At 39.0% G+C, this 13,449-nt stretch overlaps 1 protein-coding gene across 3 annotated transcripts in view; it reads right to left on the reverse strand.

Annotated features, from left to right (window-relative positions):
• The window catches only part of spag9b (sperm associated antigen 9b), a 47,345-nt gene that overhangs the window by 4,923 nt on the left and 28,973 nt on the right, over positions 1-13,449 (reverse strand). The window contains exons 7-26 of one of the 3 annotated variants that reach the window (XM_086063751.1): positions 13,302-13,395; positions 10,922-11,046; positions 10,394-10,451; positions 9,426-9,578; positions 9,289-9,346; positions 9,029-9,159; positions 8,205-8,261; positions 6,684-6,863; positions 6,376-6,508; positions 5,927-6,007; positions 5,424-5,585; positions 5,142-5,313; positions 3,820-4,032; positions 3,641-3,758; positions 2,819-2,935; positions 2,661-2,741; positions 2,515-2,582; positions 1,210-1,358; positions 345-516; positions 122-235 (exon numbers count right to left, since the gene is read on the reverse strand). In XM_086063751.1, the coding sequence (XP_085919877.1) occupies positions 122-235; positions 345-516; positions 1,210-1,358; positions 2,515-2,582; positions 2,661-2,741; positions 2,819-2,935; positions 3,641-3,758; positions 3,820-4,032; positions 5,142-5,313; positions 5,424-5,585; positions 5,927-6,007; positions 6,376-6,508; positions 6,684-6,863; positions 8,205-8,261; positions 9,029-9,159; positions 9,289-9,346; positions 9,426-9,578; positions 10,394-10,451; positions 10,922-11,046; positions 13,302-13,395 (2,436 nt within the window). The remainder of the gene's footprint in view (positions 1-121; positions 236-344; positions 517-1,209; positions 1,359-2,514; positions 2,583-2,660; positions 2,742-2,818; positions 2,936-3,640; positions 3,759-3,819; positions 4,033-5,141; positions 5,314-5,423; positions 5,586-5,926; positions 6,008-6,375; positions 6,509-6,683; positions 6,864-8,204; positions 8,262-9,028; positions 9,160-9,288; positions 9,347-9,425; positions 9,579-10,393; positions 10,452-10,921; positions 11,047-13,301; positions 13,396-13,449) is intronic. The other 2 variants (XM_086063752.1, XM_086063753.1) reach the window with 2 other exon arrangements.

The following is a 13,449-nucleotide window of genomic DNA, read 5'->3' on the forward strand; positions in this document are numbered from 1 at the left end:
AGTCGCTGATCAGCGATCCCCAAGAATCCCGATGATGTAAAGCCTTGTTTCGATATAACGTCATGAAATCAATAAGTGCTTTTGGGGACACCTTGTACATCACTTTACATTCAATACTCACTCTCTGCTAGAGGGATGGAAATGATGACTCCATTTCCAGTCCCAATCCACAGACGATTACATGACACCATGAGAGCCGTGATGCGCACAAATGAGAAGCCAAGTTTCCCCGTACCTGAAAGAGTGTGCAAATCATTGTCATAGATTGCAACCCTCACCTTCCCTTGAAACCTTAACCTGTGTGCAACGGTGGATACATATTTCATTTCAGACAATGAACCAACCCAACATCTTGCTGACATAAGGCTCAATGTCCACATCCTGAAGGTGCTGGAAAGTGTGGGCGTGGAAGAGCCTGAGGGTGGAGTCCAGCCTGATGGACACCCAGATGCCGTCACCGTCCCATGCCAACTGACGCACCTGGCTCTCCTTACGGGGGTGTGCATCGAATGACTTCTGCAGGGTCACATCAACACAAATTTATCAATTTCAAATTTCAAATTTATTATTATAGCACCAAACGGCACAGTAATCGACAAAGATTCTACCTTTGGCCACAATGCCACACAGGATTCTAATTAAGGTAAGCAATTTTAAACTATAAAGAAAAACTTTTCCGCGCAAGTTTACAATCCCACCAGAACCTCAACATCACTGCCGTCAACATGATTATGGAACAGGGATTTTGGGTGCCAGTCCAAGATTCACTACTCTTGGTCTCTTTTTGTGTAAAATAACAAATTGTTGACTAATCAAAAGTGTTGAAAATAGCTTGCACTCTTTGACATTGCAATGTTAGTGGTTAAACAAACATGCCGTTTTTTGGGGTCTCCTGAAAAGTTGATTTTGGCAGTACAAGGATTCCGCCCAATTCTTCTTAATTTTTTTGACTGTGTGTGGAAAACTCCGAAGTGACTTACAGTCCAAAAAATATCAGTGTGCTCTCTTAAAATAATTAGCAACATGAACCAAAGGGCTGTTGTGCAACGCATGAGAGAAAAACTGCATTTCTTTTTGTCAAAATTCGTGTTTCAATTCTGCTAAAAGAAAAGAGTCATGCAAGCAATGTGGAAGTATAAAGAAATGATTTTCCCTCACAAAGTTTCAAGTCATTCAGTAACAAGAAATGGAACTTCAATGTTACTTTACCTCAATCTTCATAGCTTTAGGCTGCACCACATAGATCTTATTTCTGAAACCACACCACACCTTGTCATGTACTGCAGTCATGCAGCGAATGGAGTGGTGAGGTTTTCCCAAGTCGAGCAGGTGGTAGTTAGTCAGATCCCACTGTCCATCTGGAACAAAACAATTGAAGAAAACACAAATTTACTTTACCTTGATTTTAGTAGCGATGGACCAATATGGTTTTCTCAATACCAATATCGAGAAGTCAAGGAGGCCGATAACTGCATAACTTTCATGCGGATATTCATTTGCAGTAAATGAAAAAATATTATCATCGAATTTTTTTAAATTTAAACTTTGAAGATTTTTCCTTTTAATTTTAAACATTATAAGGAATAGACAGCTTTGTTTAAAAATTATAACAAAAATTGCAGGGAGCTTCCAGGGTCATCACCTTCTATTAAGCTAAATTAAATTAAAAACAAAGCAAGTAAATAGCTCCATAAAGTTTTCTATTGTAAATAAAGTTTTCCAAAATGTCATAATTTCTTAATTTGATTACAGTAATTTCTGGACTATAAGCCGCTACTTTTTTCCACTTGCATTCAACCCTGCGGCTAATACAAAGGTGCGGCTTATCCATCAGATCACAAGGGGGCGCACTATAAAGGAAGCGCAAGCGCGTCAGGCAGAGCAAAACAAACCAAGTGAATCCAAATACAGTAGGAGAGACAGAACAAGAGCGAGACAATTTGACATTTTTCTGTCATTATGGAAAAGAAAGTAGCGGGAACACGGTGGTTTACAGTCGGGTGCGGTTTATATGTGTAACAAACTCGAGTATTCCCCAAATTTAGCTAGCGCGGCTTTTAGTCCGGTGCGCCTTATAGGCCAGAAATGACTGTATATATTTTTTTTTATATCTTATAAAAAGTGTAAGGAGTTCCTAGTGTCAGCAACATCTTAATCAATAAATACATAAATGAAAAGTTACCTGCATCTCACTGAGCGACAAAAGCATGCAAATGTAGCAAATTTGGGGTTTATGGGTTCATATAACGTTTCAAAAGATCTTTGCAGACAGTGAAAAATTGTCTGAACATGTTCTTTTCCACAAGTAAAAACTGTCTGTGAACATCTTACAAATCCTGATAAAAACTCGAAATTCTCGACGTTCGCAAGCATTCACCACTCAGTGAAAGACCGGCTATATCAGCTTTCAGATACGTAAAATGCCGATATTTCTTATTTGTACAAATATCGGCACCGATACCGATTATCGCTCTATCCCTAGATTTTAGCGATGGAATTCATGTCCACACTCACCAGCTCCACGGTGAAAGATGGCTAACGTGCCATCAGACAAGCCGACCAGGACACGCCCTTTCACATGTCTATGGCAGAAAAACATATCAAAAGTCAGGTTGGCAGACTTTTCAGTAGCAAAGCAGCAGCTATTTCAATTAACTTACACTATGCCAAGTACAGAGTCTTTCAGCTTTATAGAATGGAGACACTTCTTCCACTGTGCCACAGATGAGTGGACATACACACTGGAGAAATGTAATGATCACCGATTTGAATTTTTGCTCACAAAACAAAATATCAAGTGAACACAATTGATTCTCACCATCCGTTCTGTGCTCCGAGCCACATAGTGGGCAGGACGCTGCTCATCTTCTGAGCCTCTTCTCTCGACAGATCCCGCTCCTCAGCAGTGGAGTTTGAACTCATGTCATCATCTCTACTGACCAGGAAAATCACAATCATAGACTGTCAAATAACACTTATACTCCGCTTTTCAATCGGAAATTCAGCACAGCAGGATACTCAACAATTGAACTAAGTTGTAGAAAGGCTGTGATCTGCCCCTTAAGTCCATTATGCAATTAAAAGCTGTGGCTAAAAAAAATCTAATATACTGTACACTACAGTGACATGGCTATGAGAATTAATGATATAAAACTTACACTTAACTAAAAATTGAGAATCAAATAATGGATTACAAAGTGGACAACATTCATTTTGACAGTTCACAAACAAATTGTGCTTTATTTTTAAATATGTGGCTTTACTATGTACGTACAGTACATGCAAGGCAGCATGTTTGTATAGTATCACGAGAGAGCCAAACAATAGAAAAAACTGAAGTACTGACAGAGAAATACTGGCAGACATTCACTAAATTCTGTCAAATCAGGGCAGCAGATCAACTTTTTGCCAGACTAATCTGCTTCCATCACATTTTGTGGTTGATTGATCATTTTTGCAGTGCAATGCTGATGGTGCCAGATGATGACTAGTGTCACATTTATAGCATACCTGTATTGACCCCCTCTAATCTAAATGTTGAAATCAACCATCAGATCACAGTGATGAGAAGACCTTCACATTGGTTCTAGGTCAATGTTTATTGACATACATTTCAGATTATTCACCAGATTGCTATTACCTTTGAGAGCAGTTGTCAGAAGCCTCTGCTGCCTGCTGCAGCCCCAAAGGATCAGTGAAGATATGTTCACTGCATACTTCTCTCTGGCTAGCAGACCCTCCCCTCTCCTCAGTGGCCTCTACAACAGTCACACAGTTAAATAAAGGGGAGTGGGCTATGAAAAATATTAAATCACTTACCCATCACTCCATTTTCTTTGCCTGCACTGTCTGCTGTCTGAGGGACAGCTGTTGCTCCCTCAGCTGTACAGCCTACGATAGTAATGCCTCCAAGCAAACTATCACTGCCTGCTGTGCTGCTACTGCTGTCGGACAGGAAGGCCTTTTCGACTGGTGCACACTCTGAGCTCAAGGTTAGTTCCTCACCTGCTGGATAGTCTGTCTCTCTTGCACCTGGACAAAAATGTTGCAGTTGTGGACCAATGGGGGACAATAAAAACTGGGGGACTCATTTGAATGCACGGCACCGTAGTGTCAACGATCACAAAAAACACTCTTTTATATGAACTTAATTTTTCACCCCTTAGAAGAGGAGTGGGCATCGTATGGGCGACAGGCCACATACAGCACACCCTGTTCTTTAATACTACCGACTGAGCTCATTATCAGAAGTTCTGTCAAATGTGTTGCATTCAATTACAGTGTCAGTAGCTATGAGCCAGGCCACAGGCTCAGGTCCTCAGGTGAGGGCCTTTTGATTTTTCCATACTTAAAAAACTAAGCTTTCTCTGTCAAGAGCGTCTCGACCAGAAGGCCAACAAATTTGAGGCTGCAGGCTGGCTCGTACAAAATGGCTAAATTAATGCACTATGTACATGTCTTCTTAAAGATGCTATAGATTGCTATAGATGTTTCTCTTCATAAAAAAAAAAAAAGGTTAACATCATTCATTTTTTTATTTAGTCATGTACCTCATTAAATAACTGACAAATTGATTTATAGTAATTTAAGTAAACAATTTTGCCCATACCCCCCAAAAAATCCAGCTAAACTAAGCATATTGAAGCCACACGACAGGAAAATGGATTATTGCTATAATATATTTTTCACGTTATAACATCAATGTAATTTTACGATCTGAAGCCTCCGTGCCTTCCAGTTAAACAATGAGGACCGTAAAGAGGATCACATCTGTATTTTCCTTCTTAGAGAGTGTACATGTACTGATAACAGTCTCATCCACGATGCCCCATAACTGTACAATTACACCATATCTCAAAGCATTAAGTACAGTGGAATTTAATTTATTCCAGTAAATGAGCCATATTCTTTGCTTCATACCTCAACTTGAAATAACATGATAATTTCATGTTATAATGGCAAAACGTTTTGAAATAATGTGATATTTTTTTCTTGTTATTAAGAGAACTTATAACAAACCTATCACATCGTTAAAATTATATTGAGACTTTTTTTTCCAGCAGCAAAAATTTGCTTTTCATACTTTACAACTTTACAAAAACACATCACTTTCGAGTTGTATAAAGTACTTAGCAACCAACCTGGTACACTGGTGATACAAAGTACGTGTGCATTGCACACAAAGAAACTGTCCAGGATGATTCCGGGCTGGTTAGCATCAATGACAACAGCTTTAGTAGTCGACTGGGTGCTGGTACAAATCCAGACCAGTGATGAAAACTCATCCTGTTGCCGGAGTTCTTTTTGCTGTTCCTTTTGATGAAAAGCAAAAGAGATGACCATGTTTCAGTTTAAATATTGTTATTTTCTGTGTTTTGACAAAATACAATACAATTGACAACCAATGACTAGGTGATTCTGACCTTGAGTTCTTGATCTAGTTTTTCCAGGCTGCTCTGAGATCCTGTTTTATTTTTGGGGCTCTCTGGTCCTGACACATTGCTGTAAAACACACTGGCTCCTACGATGGAACCCCCGTCTCTGGTTTTACCTCCAGATAAGTGCACGCCAGCAGCACAACACAACTGAAGCACAGGCACACAAGTTGGCACAAAGACAAGTACCATTAGTCTTCTGAGAAGTGATCTGCTGAATAGACTGTTGTATAATTCATATATTTACTAGACCGCAGAACTGTCAGCGATATAAATTATTAACACTATGTTTATCATTGTTGTGGAGGAGTAGAGTAGAATTAGAAATACCTCCAAGTATGATAGGCTGTTTAAATTGCCCTATTATATTGTAACTGCATAAAAAGGTAAAGATGCAACTTTTGTATTAAATCTTAATATATCGTACAGCCAAACCAATAATGAAGCTGTTGAGCCAAACTACATGCAGTAACAAAAAGACATGAACATACCTTCACTGAGGCATCTTTTTCATCCACAGGTCTAAGGAAGACCGGAACAGGTAGGTCCATCTTCTCTTGACCGCCATTGTTCTGTGAGAAGAAAATTACATTTCAAAATGCTACCAAAGCTTTAGTGCCATTGATGGCTATAAATGTCAAAGATCCATTTTAACTGGGCCGCTCCATTTTAACATTGAAGGCTATATTAGTCATAGACCCATTTTAACTGGGTTGGCGGTGAATGATTTAAACTCTTCTCAAAAATATACAAAAATGATAAATGACAAATGTCATCATACAAAATACAGAGTGACGATAAATTGTGGATGCAAAATATTTCAAGAATTCTTAGCTAAAAGGAAGAGTAAGAGATTTCCTGAAGAAATAAACAGATTTCAAATCAAAGTTCAGAATCTCCCATGACATGAATGAAAGGTTGAAGCAACTTTGCGACTTACTTTGTGCTTCTTGGGCAGGCTCCAGCCATAAGCTTGGACTCTGCCTTCCTCCTCTTTCTGGACATGGGCTTTAACCTGCTGATACTGTGCCCGCTTCTGTTCTCGCCTGGACACCATGCTATCCACTGCCAATCTGTGGTATATATCATCCGCTCTCTTACAAATGTGTCTTATAATCAATAAAGATTAAAACGACTGGGTTGACTTGTGTTTTTGTTAACCTCGTCTTTTTAATAAAATCTCACAACTGGCTAAACTGTTTTAAAATAATAATACAAATAATAATCAATCTCTCTTGACAGACTTACTCCTCATTGAGAAAATCAAAGGCTTTGCTCTTGTCGCTGGGCAGCTGTTGCAAGGCGCTGCTCCTCTTCTTGACTGACGGTTGAATCTGCGAGGTGGGTGCATTGTACTTCACGTTGACTGGGGCTTCGGCAGCAGGCTTCTTCGATGCGCCGCCCGACGAACTGAACAAACGGCTGAAACTGGAGTTGTAAGGGAAGGGAAGGGAAGGGAAGGGAAGGGACGGGAAGGGGAGAGCACACAGACAAACATATAGAGGGGTGGACACAAGCAGTGGCTCCAGCAGAGGGAGGGTTTGAGCATTTAAAGGACAATGACAAATTGTTTGCATGCCAGCCTCCATCAAGGAAACAATTACACGGTTGGATATACATTAATATGTCAAAATACTGGTTTGCACTGTATGCTTAAAAAGCAAAAAAATGTGTGCAGCAATATAACAGGGGGGCATGGGGTGCAGGGTTAGTATTATGCATTGATTTGGACATTAGTGAAAGCACAAGGCAACACTGAACCAAAACACACTCCCCTCACCCTAAATTGTTAGCGCCATCACTGTCTCACTTATCTGACTTAAATATAACATTATAAGAGCTGGTTATAACATTAACTGCCACTAGAAAGCCATGACAGTTTAACTGTGTCTGTACAAAGGCCACCCCCACTCACACCTTAGTATCCTCAGCACAGACAAAGCAGCCACTGAACACACAACAAATTCTCGAATCCTGACCTGAGCGCATCATATCCTGCTACTACAAGCAAGAGCTTACATGCGCTCATCTAACATGCAGCCAAACAGAAGGTTAGATTGCATTTGCAAACTCATACAGAACAAGACATCCTATTGTCTTAAACGACTTAAGCAAAGATTTAGATTAAATAGCAGTTTGTGCTGTTATGTTAGTGCTCTTAAAGCTCAAATGTAGAACCTTAATGTCTGTCATCTTAAATCAGACATTATGACTACCCTCCCAACATACCGCCTGCACACAGACACACAACATCAGGCAGATTATAGAGGAATACACAACAGGAAGGAGAAATAATGAGATCATCAGAAGTCAGTCCCCTTCTTTGGGTTCCTCTGCCCCTTAGCCTCTAGTCTGTTCTAAAATATGCATTAACTCCACAACAAACCAAACTCATGCCTGCAATAACCCAACAAAGAAGAGCCTGCAAATAGACTTCATTTATTCACTCGTATATTATGATTATATTGCCATGACAGTTCTTTTGACCAGTTTTAACCAAGACCTAAAGAACCATTACACAAGAAAAATGCCTTTAAATGAATTCACTGCTCCAAGACAGGCTTCTCCTCTGTTGAGATTTTTTATATAAAAATGAACATATCCGAAAAACCACAATTTGCACTTATCCAAGTCACAGATTTACCTACATCCTGGAGAAACCCCCAGACAACATGTAATACAAAGGGAAAGTGACTCAAAGAACATCAACAAAATACAAAGAAACCACAATGACTGGTATTCGAGCAAACACAAACAGGAGGAACTCACAACTGCCAGACACTGGATTTCTTCTTCTCTGAAAGTACGGGGTTTTCCTTTGATGCTCTGAGAGTAAAAAACAAACCAATCAGTTCACTGTCTAAGTGTGTTCCTGATTTACAGTATTACTATATTCATGCATTGGAGATCTAAACAGAAAATACAAATATAATGTTACATAGATTCAGTGAGTTGGTTAGTGGGTTACACCTGAATGTTTTGAATCTTTAGTGCTAATAATAAAAACAAACTAAATAATAAATAATAAAAAATCTAACTAAAACAAATGACTAAATACAGTACAAATATTTTGGGTATAAAACTTGCATCATAATCATGATTTTGATTCGTAATGTTTCATCTCTATAGATATTATAGGGTTGTACAAAACACAACATGTGACAAGATAGAGGCAAACAAACTCAGTTTGAAAGTCTGATTTACAGTAATTTCTGGACTTTTTTCACTTGCATTCGACCCTGCGGCTAATACAAAGGTGTGTCTTATCCATCAGATCACAAGGGGGCGCGCTATAAAGGAAGCGCAAGAGCGTCAGCAGAGCAAAACAAACCAAGTGAACCCAAATACAGTAAGAGAGACAGAACAAGAGTGAGACAATTTGCGCCCTAATAATGGAAAAGAAAGTAGTGGGAACCCGGTGTGGTAACCAATAAAACACCTGTGGCTTACAATCAGGTTTGGGTTATATGTGTAACAAACTCGAGTATTCCCCAAATTTTGCTAACACGGCTTAAAGTCAGGTGCGCCTTATAGGCCAGAAATGACTGTATATTTATTAATAAGATAATGCTGATATTACAGTAGTGGTTTACCGGATCATCTCTGTCCATCGGACAGCCGCTTGCAGCTCCATCAGCCTCTCCTTATACTGGTTCCTCTCCATCAAGACTCTGGCCATTTCCACCCTGGTGAAACGTTTCCTCTGTGCTGTGGGCACATCACTCTGTACAACCAACATCAAGGTTTGTGTGTCAAATATGGAACACATAGTAAACAAGTCCATTCCATCTAACTAATTTGTGGCTCCTCCTCTCAGTCCCACACATGCAGACGGATATAACCAAGAACTCACATCATCCTCATTCTCAGTCTTAGACTTGTGTTTGCTGTTCCCAAGTTCAGCTCGAACCCTAAAGAGAAGCAAACATTTTGAACACAAATTGTGCATTTTCAAGCAAGATCAAAATCAAAACTTTTAAAATGACAAACTTTTTCAGTTCGTCTTCCAAATCTTTGTTCTTCTCCTCTAGTCGGATCTTGGCCTGAGTGACAGAGTCAAGCTCTCCTTGTAGGACCTCCTTCTCACAGGCCAGCTCATCCATTCGAGCAATCAGGTCATTCTTTACCACATTTAGGGCATTTCTGAAAACAAACGTGGATTCTCTTTCAAAGCCCTTGGTCGATATTGTACAGTGGGTGCCCATGGGTACTAGGACACCCCCCTAGGACTACATGAGATCATTGGAAAGTCAACACTTGCAGAGATTTATAGAAATAAAGTGATGCATATTAATAGTAATCGGTTTCATATCTTGTTAAATCACTGTTGATAAATACTGTGAGAAATCAAACATGATAAGTGTCTTTACATATGAATGTCAGTTATTATTATAAATAACATAAAATTAGAAAGTAAGTCGACCCAATTTATTTCAAAAGTGTGCTTGAGACTGGTAGCATTAATCAGTACCCAAGAAATACCTAGGTTTGTCCACCTAGATGTGTGTGACCTATTCCCAAATGCCTAGCAGTAAAGATCCATCCATCCATCCATCCATTTTCTTAACCGCTTAGTCCTCAGAAGGGTCGCGGGGGGCGCTGGAGCATATCCCAGCTGGCTTCGGGCAGTAGGCAGGGTACACCCTGAACTGGTTGCCAGCCAATCCAGGACACAGAGAGACAAACAACCATCCACACTCACAATCACACCTAGGGACAATTTAGAGTGTTCAATTAACCTGCCATGCATGTGGGAGGAAACCGGAGTACCCGGAGAAAACCCACGCAAGCACAGGGAGAACTTGCAAACTCCACCCAGGAAGGCCGAAGCCCGGACTCGATCTCACGTCCTCTGCACTGGGAGGCGGACGTGCTAACCAACGTGCCGCCTGGAGTAAAAGTCAATAGAGAAAACATAAATCATACCACAAACTATTAAACATATATCATGTACTAACTTTGTCTCCAGAAGTTGTGCATTCTCCTGTATAAGATGTTCGACCTCCCGACCCATCCCTAGAAATAACAGTGAAATATACGGTATTTAGTTTATCAAAATCATTATAACAAATCAGAACAAAGCTTCCGACATCTATACTAGACTCTTTCTTACCTAAAAAGTTGTAGTCTGAGATTCATGCATTGATTGTTGCGAATTAGAATTAGAAGGGTTAGCGCTTCAGAGAAATAATTAATTTATCAGATTATCAGTATGATTATAAACTGATCCGGTAATTTCTAGTCTAATAAAAACACAATTCACCACTGCAATCACAAAAACACAAATATCAAGAAAATCTAAAGGTGAACAGATAATTAAAAAAAAATCAACCATTGATGATAATGAACTTTTCTTTTATACACACCAGAAAACTCATCTGTCAGGTTGATAAAGCCCGGCAGCCAACAAAAGACAATTTATGAAAGCTATAGGAGAAGATAACAACAATAGTAGCCAAATATAATAACTGAGGAAGGTTCATTACCTAAAAGGTCTGCTCCTTCATCAACATCTCCTATGTAGTCATTTCCTGCAGAGGACAGTTCCTCGAACAGAGAGTCTGTGTTCCGGTCGAATGCTAGATTCTCTAAGCCACCTTTAGTGGGTGTGCTGGAGAGAGATAAAAAAGAAACAACAACAACAATATGGTGAGCAAGTTGTCCTATTACCTACCATTTAGTAAACGTCTGCCTCAATATACAGTATATTCATTTTAATTTAACTGCCCAGTCCCACAGTCCTGGTTTGTCCTGGAAACTGAAGTTACTGAGGTCCTTCTGCCACTGTAAGAATATTTGTGTGAAATTTGGTTGTTTGGTTTATGGTTTTATTGAACATATAAACATGTAGAAAACACAAAACACATTACAAGTATAAAATATAAATTGAAGTAAAAAAGAAAAACAAGAATAGGAAGAAAGAAAATAGTTTATATGTTCAAAACGGGCAGGAGGAAGTTAAAAATGTATCTAGTCATACCCTTTTTATTTGTTTTATGAAAATACAATGATAAGGGTTAATGTATTTGGAGTAATTCATGCACGTGCCTTGGTAAACGACCATATTTCCATACACTTAAGAAAATATCACACATTCCTACCTTTTTTTTGTAATGAATAAAATCATGGCCAAGAGTTTTGACCATTACTTAAAGGATCTTTGTGCAGTTTGTCACTTTTTTACTCGTGACTGCCACCTCTGGCCCAAAGCATAACTGCAGCATATGTGCCAGGCTCGGTCATGGTGCGCGTACGAGTATGTGCACGATCTTAAAGCGACAGCCACAGTTGACAAAGGAAGACATGACTTCAAATAAGGTAAGAAAAACTCCGCCCATCCCCTCCCCTCCCCAAAGAAACTGTGGAGTGAGCGGGTTCGCACATTATACTACAAAGGGAGGATAAAATCTGATAGGTGCAGTCAGAGTAAAACAGTCAGGGCTCTGAGTACTCTAGGCATTGGTGGAGCATGCATGATGTGGAATAAAGCTTTAACATTACCTTTTTAAAGGGCACAATGCACCTTTAAATTGTGTGTTTCACTAACGTTGCTTCAGCATCTTCAAACAATAATTATGCTTCAATATACGGTACATATGGTTTGGGAAAACAAGACAGTTTTATAAATCAAATTAGGGAACAAAATCCCTAATTACATTAATTTGTCAAAGCTTTTTTCTTACAAACATTTTTTTTGAATTTAGAAAAATGTATTTAACTTCTTATTTTAATAATTAAAATCTGCAAACTGAATTAGCAAAGTAACATCTACAGTCTCTGACTGGCCCTCGCCGTGTTGATCAGGTCAAAAATAAAAAGTAGACTGTTGTGCTTTCAATTCGAAAGCGGTGCTTTTATTTTTGATCATTTTTTTGTGCGTGTGTGTACGGTACAAACAATGCAGTAAGCTAATGTGAGTTGGTGCTCAGATGTCAGGACACTTTAAAAATGTAGATAAAATTGTGCATATTGTAGACATGATTTTTCTGAATGCTGGTTGAATAGTAATATTGTATAATGTTAATATGTGTATAACTGTCATTTTAATGACTGCTTATAATTTTTTGAATGTGTTTTAATGTTTTGTGTTTTATTAACTTAGTGTTTTTACAGTCTGGGTTTTAATGTCTGACTTTTACTTTATGTACAGCACTTTGTAGGCAGCTATGGTTATTTTTAAGTGCTCTATAAATAAAGTTCAGTTGAGTAGTGTGTAAAATGTTCTAATTAGAGCAATGCATACAACATCTACACAAGTATCACCTTATTAAAGCAAGGCAATTTAATACTTTATATAAATAATATGGAACATTGTTGAGCATGTTGGCGTGGCCCCTTTGGAAAATAATTTTCCCACCATTGACCTAAGGCCAACCTCAGTAGGGTCATATGTGAGCCTTGAACCTATCCCAGCTGAGTTTGAGCGAAAGGGAGGTTACACCCTGGACAGGTCACTAGCCAATCACAGTGCACATTGCGACAACGATTTGCAATCACACTTACCCAAAACAGGCAATTTTGAATCTTCATTTAACCTAATGATCACGTTTTTGGAATGTCACAAGATGACAGAAATTCAGAATGCAGAAAAAAAATGATAGAAAGAGAGATCATGCAAACTCCAAACAGGAAGACCGGAGAAGAGATTAGAACACTGCCTGGCCTGAGCCTAAGAGCTGCGAGTTAGATGTGCTAAAAATTGTGCTGCCTGCCTTAAAAATTTGCATAAGGGATTGTTTGTAATGGTTACAGCTGGTATATATACAGTATACTGTATATAAATGTATATTGTAAATGACAAACTGTTCTCAATTGACTTACCCAGTTAAAGATTTTGTTTTAATTAGTCATGCAGCTGTCCTGTACCTTGTTCCTTGGCAGCCATCAAGGTCCATGTCCAACTCAGGAGTGGACTCTATAATCGCCAATACCTCAGACTTTTCCAGGGTGTTTTTGCCATCTAATATGAGCAGCAGAGAAACATAATGGCTCAGTAAGTGTTTGTAAAACAATT

This window comes from Leptonotus elevatus, chromosome 20, assembly GCF_054856555.1.
Source record: "Leptonotus elevatus isolate MCC_2025b chromosome 20, RoL_Lele_1.0, whole genome shotgun sequence".
In the NCBI taxonomy this organism is placed as follows: Eukaryota; Metazoa; Chordata; class Actinopteri; order Syngnathiformes; family Syngnathidae; genus Leptonotus; species Leptonotus elevatus.